This window comes from Carlito syrichta, unplaced genomic scaffold, assembly GCF_000164805.1.
Source record: "Carlito syrichta isolate Samal-C Ts95f unplaced genomic scaffold, Tarsius_syrichta-2.0.1 Scaffold10796, whole genome shotgun sequence".
NCBI lineage: Eukaryota > Metazoa > Chordata > Mammalia > Primates > Tarsiidae > Carlito > Carlito syrichta.
In genome coordinates, this window is record NW_006954892.1 from 403,527 (window position 1) to 415,416 (window position 11,890).

General features: G+C 39.4%; 1 protein-coding gene across 1 annotated transcript in view; it reads left to right on the top strand.

The window, feature by feature from the left end:
* ATIC (5-aminoimidazole-4-carboxamide ribonucleotide formyltransferase/IMP cyclohydrolase) overlaps window positions 1-11,435 on the top strand; it is a 31,283-nt gene extending 19,848 nt beyond the window's left edge. The window contains exons 11-15 of the mRNA XM_008054033.1: window positions 2,217-2,345; window positions 6,682-6,774; window positions 8,744-8,926; window positions 10,773-10,928; window positions 11,219-11,435. Of these exons, the coding sequence (XP_008052224.1) occupies window positions 2,217-2,345; window positions 6,682-6,774; window positions 8,744-8,926; window positions 10,773-10,928; window positions 11,219-11,338 (681 nt within the window). The 3' untranslated portion in view covers window positions 11,339-11,435. The remainder of the gene's footprint in view (window positions 1-2,216; window positions 2,346-6,681; window positions 6,775-8,743; window positions 8,927-10,772; window positions 10,929-11,218) is intronic.
* The last annotated feature ends 455 nt before the right edge of the window (window positions 11,436-11,890 follow it).

Genomic DNA, 11,890 nt, shown 5'->3' on the forward strand with positions numbered 1-11,890 from the left:
ACCACACCTGGCTAATTTTTTACGTTTTTAATTGAGACGGGGCTCACTGTGTTTCCCCGGCTGGTCTCGAACTCCTGGGCTCAAGCAATCCTTCTGCCTTGGCCTCCCAAAGTGCCGGGATTAAGTTTCTTGCTTATTTTTCCTGAAATTATATATTTTCAACAAATATTTCCCTCTCTGTCTCCTGACTTAAATTGCACCCTGTTTCACCGTGTGGAAAGTTTACCCTTTATCTGTGTATCTTACCTAGTCACCAGTCACCAATCTTTAGCTACTACGCATACTCCTGCAATGAATAACCTAGAGAAATCCTAGGAGTAAACTTAGGACTGAATTAATTAATGTCCTAATGGAAATATATAAAATATACCTATTTCCAACACCTTTGCCAGATTGTGTTTTTATACTTTTAACAAATCTTTACAATTAGAAAATGGTATCTCCGCTCAGTTTTAATATCTCATTATGTGTGGGATGAACGTATTTTCATGTTTAAGATTGTTTATATTCTTTTTTTTATGGTGTTGTTGAGACTTTTTTCCTTCCTGATTTTTATGAGCTGTTCTGTATTAGGGAAACTAGCCCACAATCTAAGATTACGCATTGATAAAGCAAAGAGTTACTTGAATTGAAAGTAAAAATTAGCTGGGTTCGGTGGCTCAGCCTGTAATCCCACACCTTTGGGAGGCTGAGGTGAGTGGATTGCCTGAGCCCGCGGGTTCGAGACCCGCCTGGGCAGCGAGACCTCATCTCTACAATAAATCAAAAAATCAGCCGGGCATGGTAGCGCATGCCTGTAATTCCGGCTACTTGGAAGGCTGAGGCGGAAGGATTGCTGGGACCCGGCAGGTTGAGGCTGCGGTGGCCGGGAGCGGCCACTGGGCGACAGAGTGAGACTCCAACTCAAAAAAATAAAAAAGAAAAAAAAAGAAAGTAAAAATTCATAATGCGGTTTTTCATAAGACATTGACATCAGAAAACTGGTGAAATCCCACCTCCATATAATGGAAATTATTAAGTATATTCCCTTGATTGTAAGATACCAGTAATCTTATAATTCATCATAGATTCCATGTTGAATTTTCAAGGGAAGAAGAAAATACTACATATACTTTTTTAAGCCACTTGACAGCAAGTTTAATCGTACAGGTACAGCTGTGAAATATAGCTATTATTCTTCAGTTTTTTAATTAAGTGTTTTTTTGTTGTTGTTAAGAGTATCATATAATTATGGCCATTAACAATTTCGTGTAGCATTATGGAAAATATTTCCCAGTACATGAGTTATTATCATGACCTTCTCAACACCAGACATAGCATGCTGGGGATGTTGAAAGTATACCAGGGCTTTGTTGGTATTTCATTTACTTGAGAATTTGGCTTTAGTTTGCACATTGGACACATTACAACCATGAAACAACTTATTCTTCTACCTGGCTAGAAAGACAAGTTGTCTTGGCATCACTTATTTAGGAGAGCATATCAGTTTTAGAAATTTTACAATGCATGATGCGAGGGACATTTTAAAATTCAAGAAAATATAGGATAAACAGAACTAATATTTATACTGTCTTGCTTAAATTATAGATATCAGTTTTTTCTAAATCAAAACTCATCCAAAGGATAAATGAACAAATATTGTCAAGTTCAGAAAAATATCTAACGAGAGTGATCTTAATGCATATTATTTTCCACATCTTAATATCTTTTCAGTTCCAATTTGGGAAAGGAAGATTGCAGTAAATGACATAAATTCCCTTACAATAGCAAAGACACAGACTATAAATCCTGTTTTTTCCCTTCTGACTTCTAATTCAGGTATTAGTTAGGTATTTTGTAATAGATTTCTAGAAAGAAAGGAAAATTAGAATTTAATTTTTGTGCCAAGGCCTATTTATTAGCAAATCTGTTTCATCTGCTAACCTACCAAAAGGACTATAGTGTAATGTAACCAAAAATACACTCAATGGAATCATTGCTTTCTATATATTGGGTGTAAGTTAAAATCTATTGATGGAGTGGTAAGATCTACAAAAAACTTTGGAGCAGAGTATTGGTCCTTGGGCATTGTATTATTGTAAGATGACCTTACCCATGTTTAAATTTTTAAAAATGTGTATAACTTTGCTTATAATGAAATCTCTTTTACATAAATTAAATGATAAATTTGAGCAATGTGAATATATTGTCTTTAACTTTTTGCATTTGTATCCTAGATGGACCAGTGTTACATACCAGACGAAAATGAAGTTCGAACTCTCTTTGGTCTTCGTTTAAGCCAGAAGAGAAATAGTAATGTCATCGACAGGTCATTATTTAGCAATGTCGTTACCAAGAATAAAGATGTAAGTTCAGAAGTATCTGAACTGACTGCTAGTAACTTTAATAGGTCTGTTTTCTATATTTATAAGCTTTACATTTATTAAGGCCTATATTTAGAACTGGTTATATGCACACAGCCAGCTCATCTTCAAGTTCAAGCAGCCCATATTGAAACCTTTTGTGCATGTGTACATACATAGAGATGTGCGTCTTCAGTTGTACAAGGGGAACCCAAAAAAACCCGGGATTTACTTATTAAAAACCTGTGTATAAAACGTACATGTTTAAACTTTTCAGTCACTTTCAAAGTATTCTTTGTTTGATTCAGTACACCTGTCAAGATGCTTTTTTCACTGCTCAGAACAGGTTTTGAACTCGGCGATTTTGATGCCGTTTAGTGCTTCTGCCGTCTTCTGTTTCACCTCTTCCACATTGGTAAAACATTTCCCTTTGAGGACTTGTTTCATCCAGGGAAACAAAAAGTCACCTAGGACGAGAGCAGGTGAATAGGTAGGGTGAGGCACGGGGTTCATGTTATTTTTTGTTTAAAAAAACTGCTGAACTCTCAGTGCTGTGTGGAGAGGTGCACTCTTAAATCACCCATCATAAAACAGGCAAATGCATTGAAAGAATCTACAAAAAAATTCACTGAAACTGAATGCAGCCTCTCACGATAATGCTTGCTGGTATACTGATGCCAGTGGGTTCCTAGAACACTTGCCTGGTTGGGGAAGCCTATACTACAAGGGGCCTGCTCTCCAAAAGATAATTTCAGGGTTTTTTGGGTCCCCCTAGTATATAAATGGGGTCATATCTTCTATAATTCTGTTCTGTAACTTGCCTTTTTTCTGTGTACTAGGCTACAGATTTTTTTTTTTTTATTAGTAAAAATAAATCCAGCTGGGTTCAATGGCTCAGCCTGTAATCCCACGCTTTGGGAGGCTGAGGTGAGTGGATTGCCTGAGCCCGCAGGTTTGAGACCCGCCTGGGCAGCGAGACCTCATCTCTACAATAAATCAAAAAATCAGCCGGGCATGGTAGTGCATGCCTGTAATTCCGGCTACTCGGAAGACTGAGGAGGAAGGATCGCCGGAGCCCAGCAGGTCGAGGCCGCAGTGGCCAGGAGCAGCCACTGCACTCCAGTCTGGTTGACAGAGTGAGACTCCAACTCAAAAAAAATTTAAAAAGTACAAAAAATCCACAACTTCATCTGAAAGACCATATGGCAGTCAATCCATGGGTAGGTGTACTATGATGAATAATTAGGTTGTTTCCATTTTCAGGGCTATGATCAGCGTTTTTGTTGTTGATAAGGTTTTGCACTTGTGCTCTTTATGACATTGTAGAGGGGACGTATTCCTGGGAGAGTAATGGTGGTTTTTATATTTGTGTGTATTATCTCATTGAATACTCAGGGCTTACTACATGGGTAACCATCATCTCTATTGTGAAGATCACACAATTGTGACATAGTAGACAGTTAAGAAATTTTCTCAAAGTTACACAATAAAGAAATGGATGTGCTTATGATATTTTCTGAAACTTTTTTTTTTTTTTTGAGTCGGAGTCTCACTCTGTCACCCAGACTGGAGTGCAGTGGCCGCTCCCGGCCACCGCAGCCTCGACCTGCTGGGCTCCGGCGATCCTTCCGCCTCAGCCTTCCGAGTAGCCGGAATTACAGGCATGCGCTACCAGCCCGGCTGATTTTTTGATTTATTGTAGAGATGAGGTCTCGATTCCCAGGCGGGTCTCGAACTCGCGGACTCAGGCAATTCACTCACCTCAGCCTCCCAAAGGCGCGGGATTACAGGCTGAGCCACCGAGCCCGGCTTACCCTCTGTCTTTTAAAGTGGGTTTTTGTTAACATTCCAGCCTCAAAATTTTTAGATTGTACTACTACGTCCGGGGCCATTTCAGTCCTTAGAGAGCCAAACCAGTAGAAGGAGTGTGTATTATTACTTAACTTATTTGGATTATTTCCTTTTCTCCCATTTTCCCTTTTTCTTTTCTTTTTTTGAGACGGGGTCTCTGTCACCCCGGCTGGAGTGCAGTGGCATGATCACAGCTCACCACAGCCTTGCCCTCCTGGGCTCAGATGATACTTCCACTTCAGCCTTTGAGTAGCTGGGACTACAGGTGCACGGCACCAGCCCAGCTGGCTAATTTTTTTTAATTTTTGTAGAGACAAGGTTTCACTATGTTGCCCAAGCTAGTCTTGAACTCCTGGGCTCGCTCTTCCCACCTTGACCTCCCAAAATGCTGGAATTATAGGTCTGAGCTACCATGCCCGCCCTCCCATTTTTCTTGAACGGTGCTTTCATTTGTTTTAACTATTTGCAGCATGTTTCTAAGACTGGATTCACTCACTTCCACTCCATTGCCATTTCTCATATTTCTTGATCCTGACTCAGGATGCCAAGATTATATTTGGAGGTGGAGACAAATAGGAGACTAGCTTTTGTTATTAATCTTTCTTGGAACCAGAGAAATCAAATTTATAGTTGGTGACTCAAACAGCAGATAAAGATAAAAAGGATTATAATATTAGTATATAATAAATAATTCGAATAATAAATTAAATAATAAGTCAAATAATAAATTCTTTTTTTTTTTTTTTTTTGAGTTGGAGTCTTACTCTGTCGCCCAGGCTGGAGTACAGTGGCATGCTCATGCCTCTGCAGCCTCGCCCTACTGGGCTCAGGTGATCCTTCCACCTTTGCCTTCCAAGTAGCTGGAACCACAGGCACATGCCACCACACCTGGCTAATTTTTTTATTTATTGTAGAATTGAGTTCTCTCCAAGTTTGCGGCTGGTCTTGAACCCGTAGACTCAGGCAGTCAGTCCTCTCACCTCAGCCTCCCAAAGTGAGAGTAATAAATTCTTAAGAAATCCTAAGTGTCTTTTAATTTAAACTTTTAATTTTGAAATAAAAGTTGCAGGTTCACATACAATTCTAAGAGTTCCTCTGTGCTCTTTACCCCACTTCTCCTAATGGTAATATTTGTGAAACTGTAGTACAATAACACAACCATGTCAGCGACATCAATATAGTCAAGTTATGGGACGTTTCCATCTTTGCTGTGATTCCCCATGTTCTTCTATAGCCAGATACAGGTCCTACTGCCTCTTACCCCTTAATCTTGGACAGCCACTAATCTGTTCTCCCTTTCTATAATTTTCACTAGTTGTACATTCATGTACACAAGGCTTTGATGTGAACATAAATTTTCATTTCTCTGGGGCAAATGCTCAGGGTTGTTCATTGCTTTGTGGTATGGGTAGTTGCATGTTTAGTTCTTTTAAGAAACTGCCAAACTATGTTTGTACCATTCTACATTCCCACCAGCCTTGGTATTGTTGCCCTTTTTAGACATGCTGATAGGTGTGTAGCATTATCTCACTGATTTTAATTTGATTTGCATTTCCTAATGGCTCATGATGTTGAACATTTTTTCGTGTGCTTATTTGCCATCTGTATATCAGTTTTGGTGAGATGTCTATGTCTTTTGCCCATTTTCTAATTGATTTTTTTTGTTACTGAGTCTTGAGACATTTTCATTTTTAGGTACTAATTTGTTGGCTATGTGGTTGGCACATACTTGTTACCTGTCTGTAGCTTGTCTTTTCATCTTCTTAGCAAGGATTCTTTTGCAGAGTAGACATTTTTAATCTTGTTGAAGTCAAATATTTCATTTTATCAGTTAGCTGCAGCTAATATCCTTTGTCCATTTAGCATGTCAGCATGGATGATTGTCCTTCTTTTCGATTAGTATCCATGCTTTATATTAAAGATAGTGACATTTTTAGCTATTTTATTTGTTGTTGTACTTGGACTGGTAGTTCACAATGATTTTTTAATAGTTTCTACTTAGAATATTCTAGACAAAGGAGATCATGATCCTAAGTTGATTTTCCCTGAACAGTCTTGGCTGTGTGTGTATCACGGGGATTTGTAATGTCTCTGAAAATTAGTCTCTATGTTGATTCTGAACATATATTTTGTCATGTCTCCAGATATTTAAAAGTAGTCTGATCAAGAAAATATTAGTCAGTTTTGGAATGGCTATAGTATTTCATGCTTATGTGATATACACAGGCCTAATCTAAAATTTTGCTGTAAAATGGCATTAGTTTGATTCTATGATGCATTAAGCGTTGTGCTAATTCTTCCATAAATATTTAAATATTTGATATTTGAATAAATCGTGGTAGTATGTAGCATGAACAGTTAATTTCTCAGTCTGTCATTTCAGAGCTGTAGCTATGCTGTAGGTCTTTTATATTAAATGTCACTAAGGAGCTAAAAGCTAAATGAAGTTTAAAAGGCCCCCGCGATTTACCCTGTGTATCTGTTTCAGTTGCCGGAGTCTGCCCTCCGAGACCTCATCGTAGCCACCATTGCTGTCAAGTATACTCAATCTAACTCCGTGTGCTATGCCAAGAATGGGCAGGTAACCGGGCTGTCAACTTACCAGGGGGACTGTTGTTTTACAAAATGATATTCAAAAATCCATCTGCCTCAGGTGTTGGACAGCTTGAAAGGGAAAATTTGCCAAGTGTTTGTCTTCTGGGTTTGTCATTGTTTCCTGACCCTTGGTGGACTGTTAAAACTAATGATGATCACAAAGCATCTTAGGAACCAAGTGCCAACGTTAGTCATGCTGTTTCTTGCCTACAGTAAGTTGGCACGTTTTGGATTAGTGGGACTCTCATAGCTGCTACAAAACTGGTTTATTCACTCTCCCTTTTCCCCATTGACTGTATTTCCTGTGAAGATCCTTCTAGTAAGGAATGCTACTGCCACCCACCAGTCTGTTTTTGCAGCTTGCAGGGTATTTTCACACGTTTCTTACAGTCCTATCAAGAATCCAGTGAGTAAAAAAGTCTGCTAGGGAGGAGTTAGCCTGATCTTTTAAAATCAGATTCATTGAGGCATAATTTGTATACAGTAAGATTCAACCTTTTAAAACATCCAGTTTGACCAGTTTTCACAAATTATTCAGTGTGTGACCACTACTGTAATAAGATATTGAACATTCCTCTATGCGGTATTAAGCAAGATTTTGAACTTCTGCAGTACACTGCACCATGGGACTGAGCTAGTTCATCCCTGAGGTCTCTCCTAACTCCGGGGGAACTTGGTTTTGTCGAAGCTTCAGCAGTATTGAAAGATTTTCTTCTCACAGTGTCTTGAACATGTCTCTTGGCACTTGTTAAATTATTTGGTCTGCAGTGGGGACTTGGAGAAGCATATGGAAATTAATTAGCATGTAAACTGAAAGTCTCAGGATTGCCAGTCTCTGCGGTAACAAAATCCTAGGCGATTGTGGCTACTGGTGTCCTTGGGCTTAGTCTCTAGTAAGCTCCAACCAGTACCCGATGTCTAGGAGAAGCATACTGGTGGGTGTTTGTAGTCTCTTATTCTCTTGTAGCTGTGGGCAGGGCCATTAGCAGCAGCACTTAGAAAGGAATAAGCATGTAGCCATAAAGAAGAACAAAATTATGAATTTCACAGCAACTTGGATGGACTTAGAGTCTATAATACTGAGTGATCTATCACAGGAACAAAGAACTGAGTACCACATGTTCTCACTCATAAGTGGACCTTGAACAATTATCATAAAATACTATAAGAAAGAGATTGGCAGTAGTGGAAAACTTGCCAGGGTACCTGCAAAATGACCATTCATATACCTAACCCTGAATTGTACCCCACACTTTTAAAGAAAATAAAATAAAAGAAGAAAGGAGCAGACCCATGGGCAGACAACAGGTGGGAGGTGTTCCTTATAGAAACTAAAACCAAAAGGCACACCTGTGCATTAAAGTCATTGGTGCTTGGAATTCAACCCATAGAAACAGAGGAAGGAAGGTAGAACTTTCTTATCTGGTGGCATAGTTATAGTTTTAGGGTGCCTTGTCAGATCCTTATCTCCATTTTTGTGAGTGTTTTAACTGTAATTTATAAACTGAGGCAAACAAAGGCTTTCAAATAACCATAGTTACCTTTTTTAAATTTTAAAAATGTAGGGTACAATTCAGGGTCAGGCATATAAATGGTTATTATGCAGGTACCCTTGTTGATGAGGTGTGCCCCCCACCACCATAGTTATCTTACTGGTCATTTATTTCCATACTTTTTTTCCCCCTCAAACCATCAATAATATAATGTTACTGAGTTCTAGACTCTGCTAGACTATGAATTGCCCTATGTCGGGTATCACCAAAGAGGTAAAGGTATAAGTAGTAGTTATAAGTCTTTTATGCCACCCTTTTAATGACTTAAAACTTACTTGTGTTTATTTTGCCCTGATGTGTTCTTTTACGACATTGTTAGATAGATTCGGAGAATGCACAGCAGGTCTTTGAGAAGAGAGTGTTGTTGGAAGAGATATCCATTTTGATGTCTGTGTTCCTCAGGTTATTGGCATTGGAGCAGGACAGCAGTCTCGGATACACTGCACACGCCTTGCAGGGGACAAGGCAAACTTTTGGTGGCTTAGACACCATCCACAAGTGCTTTCAATGAAGTTTAAAGCAGGTGTGAAGAGAGCAGAAATCTCCAATGCCATCGATCAATATGTGACTGGAACCATCGGCGAGGTAAAAGACTGGTGACTGGGTTCTTGGTGGCCTGTGTTAATATTCATTTCACCCCTTTTTGTGTAACACACTTTAACTTCAGCTCTACAGAGAGAAGGGGGTATTTTCCTTGAAATTCTCTGTTGTCTAAAATTGTTCATTGACACTTCTTACCAATTTCCCATTTTCTTCTGTCTCATTTAACTTTGTTCGTTGTTTTTGACCCCTTTCTTAAATCACAAACCTTCTCTGTCTTTTTTAAGTTATAATCATTGGTTTAGTTTTGTATATTTAGACTTCCCCTGCTGATTATAAGCTTTTGGTGACAAGAACTACTTTTCACTTGTGTTGAAGTGTCTATCACAGTGTCAGACATGATGCTTGCTACATGATAAGTGTGTTTTCAGTATTAAATACAGGTTACCTGATGGCAGGTGGCCAGTGTATTCTTCCACCACATTTTCTACAAGTGCCATGAACAACTCAATATGTTTTGTTACATTTTATGTTCTTTAATGTCTTCTGTTTGAAGGACGTATGTGGAAGTGTTAAAATTGCAAATGGTAGGTAACCTGCCAAAAGAAAAAATCTAGCCCAGTTTCTGGACGTGCCAAGTATTTAACAGAATGCTGGATGGAAGAGAAAAGTCTGATAATCAAAACTAAGATGGTTTTCTAAAGAACAAATGGACCGTTCTCAGTTGTTTATTCAGGAACAGGAATCAACAGAAGAATCATTGAAGAGTAGGCCTGCAGAGTGCGCCTTGTAACCATGAAGTGCTTAAAACATCTTTTTTTTTAATACTTGGTTTTTTCTGTTTGATAATATCGATCAACTCCTAATAGTCATGGAAGAGCCTATGTGTGAATAAGAATAAAAGTAAGTCAGAACCAAAACATCATCCAAAATGGAAGCACTTTTTAAAATAGGATTAGCTGTCTTAGTCTGTTTGTGCTGCTATATCAGACTACTGCATAACAGGTAACTTATAAGCAATAGAAATGTACTTCGCACCCATTCTGGAGGCTGGGAAGTCCCAGATCAAGGTGCCAGCTGACTCAGTGTCTGGTGTGGCCTAATCTCTGCTCCCAAGATGGCACCTGTTGTTGCATTCTCTGGAGAGGATGAGCATAGTGTCCTCACATGGCAGAAGGAACAGAAGGAGAAAACTCACTTCCTCGAGCCCCTATAGAAGACACTCATTTATGAGGGCCCTGCCTCCATGGCCTCATAACCTTCTAAAGGCCCCACCTCTTAATACTGTTGTATTGGGGATTAGGTTTCACCATGAATTTTGGAGTAGCCATAAACATTCAAATCATTACACATACTATGAATCGTGTCTTGATATGTCTGCAACTGATTTTACATTTGAGATTAATAGTATAAATGTAGTTCTAGAACATTCATCTTCTCTTTCCTAGGTTGATATGTGGAGGATCCCTGTGAAAACCGTTTGAAATACAATTTTCTGTTTGCCTGCTTTGATACAGTGATGTAAAGTAGTAGATTTAAATTAGAGATTTTAAAACAGTTTATGTAAGAAGTAGCTTAGCCAAAAATTTTAAAAATGGTGTGTACACACACCACACACACACACACACACACACACACACACACAGTGATTCGATAAAATGCTATCATCCCTGTTAGTAAACTTAGAATCACTTTTCTTCTTTATGAAAATATTTTTAAAAGCGTTGAGATTCTAGAAATAATGAACTTTTATGTAAATAAGAGTCATTATTTACAGTTAAGAAGTCCTAGGAAAAGTGCCCAAGTGCTGTCTGGCATGGTAATTTGCATCAGAGAAAGCCAAAGATGGCATCAGACTAACCTTCCTCCTTCCCTGTCCCACCCACTATAGGATGAAGACTTGATAAAGTGGAAGGCACTGTTTGAAGAAGTTCCTGAATTATTAACTGAGGCAGAGAAGAAGGAATGGGTTAGCAAACTAAGTGAAGTTTCCATCAGCTCTGATGCCTTCTTTCCTTTCAGGGATAATGTAGACAGAGCTAAGAGGGTAAGTATGGAATTGAGTGTATTTGCATAGAGTTGAGCATAATGTGGAAGCTGTTTCAGAAATCCTGGATTTTTAAAACGTTTTGCAATGTGATCAGTAATACTCAGGGAATCTCTTGACTTCTCCATTAGATGTATGGATTGCCCAAATCCTATTATTTTGCCTTTTTTTGACTGAGTGAATCACGTTTTTGGCTTATGCTTTTCGGGCGGTCAGGGATAGACGAAGTTTGATCCTTGCAGGTTTTTGCATAAAACTGTTTTGAGAATCAGTGTCTGTTCTTCCCTCAGAGTGGCGTGGCATACATTGCGGCTCCTTCCGGGTCTGCTGCCGACAAAGTTGTGATTGAGGCCTGCGACGAACTGGGAATCATCCTCGCCCATACACACCTGCGGCTCTTCCACCACTGATTGTATCACACCTTACTCTGCTTACGTGCAGGTTACTAGTCATGTGGGATTTTAGAAATCACTTTTTTAAAAAATAAAACATTGCCTCTTAACTGGATCTAAGTCATTGATGGTTGTGTTTTGTGTTAAAGATACAGGCTCTTTAGACTGACACGTTGCACAAAAATGTGTGTGTGCAGGGAACAACAAAGCACCTGCCTCCCAGAGCTCAGCCCATCCCACAACACCACCTGTGTGAATCATCAAAATCTACCAGAAACCAAGCAGCTTAAGCAGGGCACAGTGGCTCATGCCTGTAATCCCAGCACTTTGGGAGGCCGAGGTGAGAGGATTGCCTTGAGGTCAGGGGTTCGAGACCAGCCTGAGCAACATGGTGAGACCTCATCTGTACAATAAATCATAAAATTAGCCAGGCATTGTGGTGCATGCCTGTAGTTCTAGCTACTGAAAGACTGAGGCAGAAGAATCGCCTGAGTCCAGCAGGCCGAGACTGCAGTGGTCGTGAGCATGCCACTGCACACTAGCCTGGGCAACAGTGAGACTCTGGCTCAA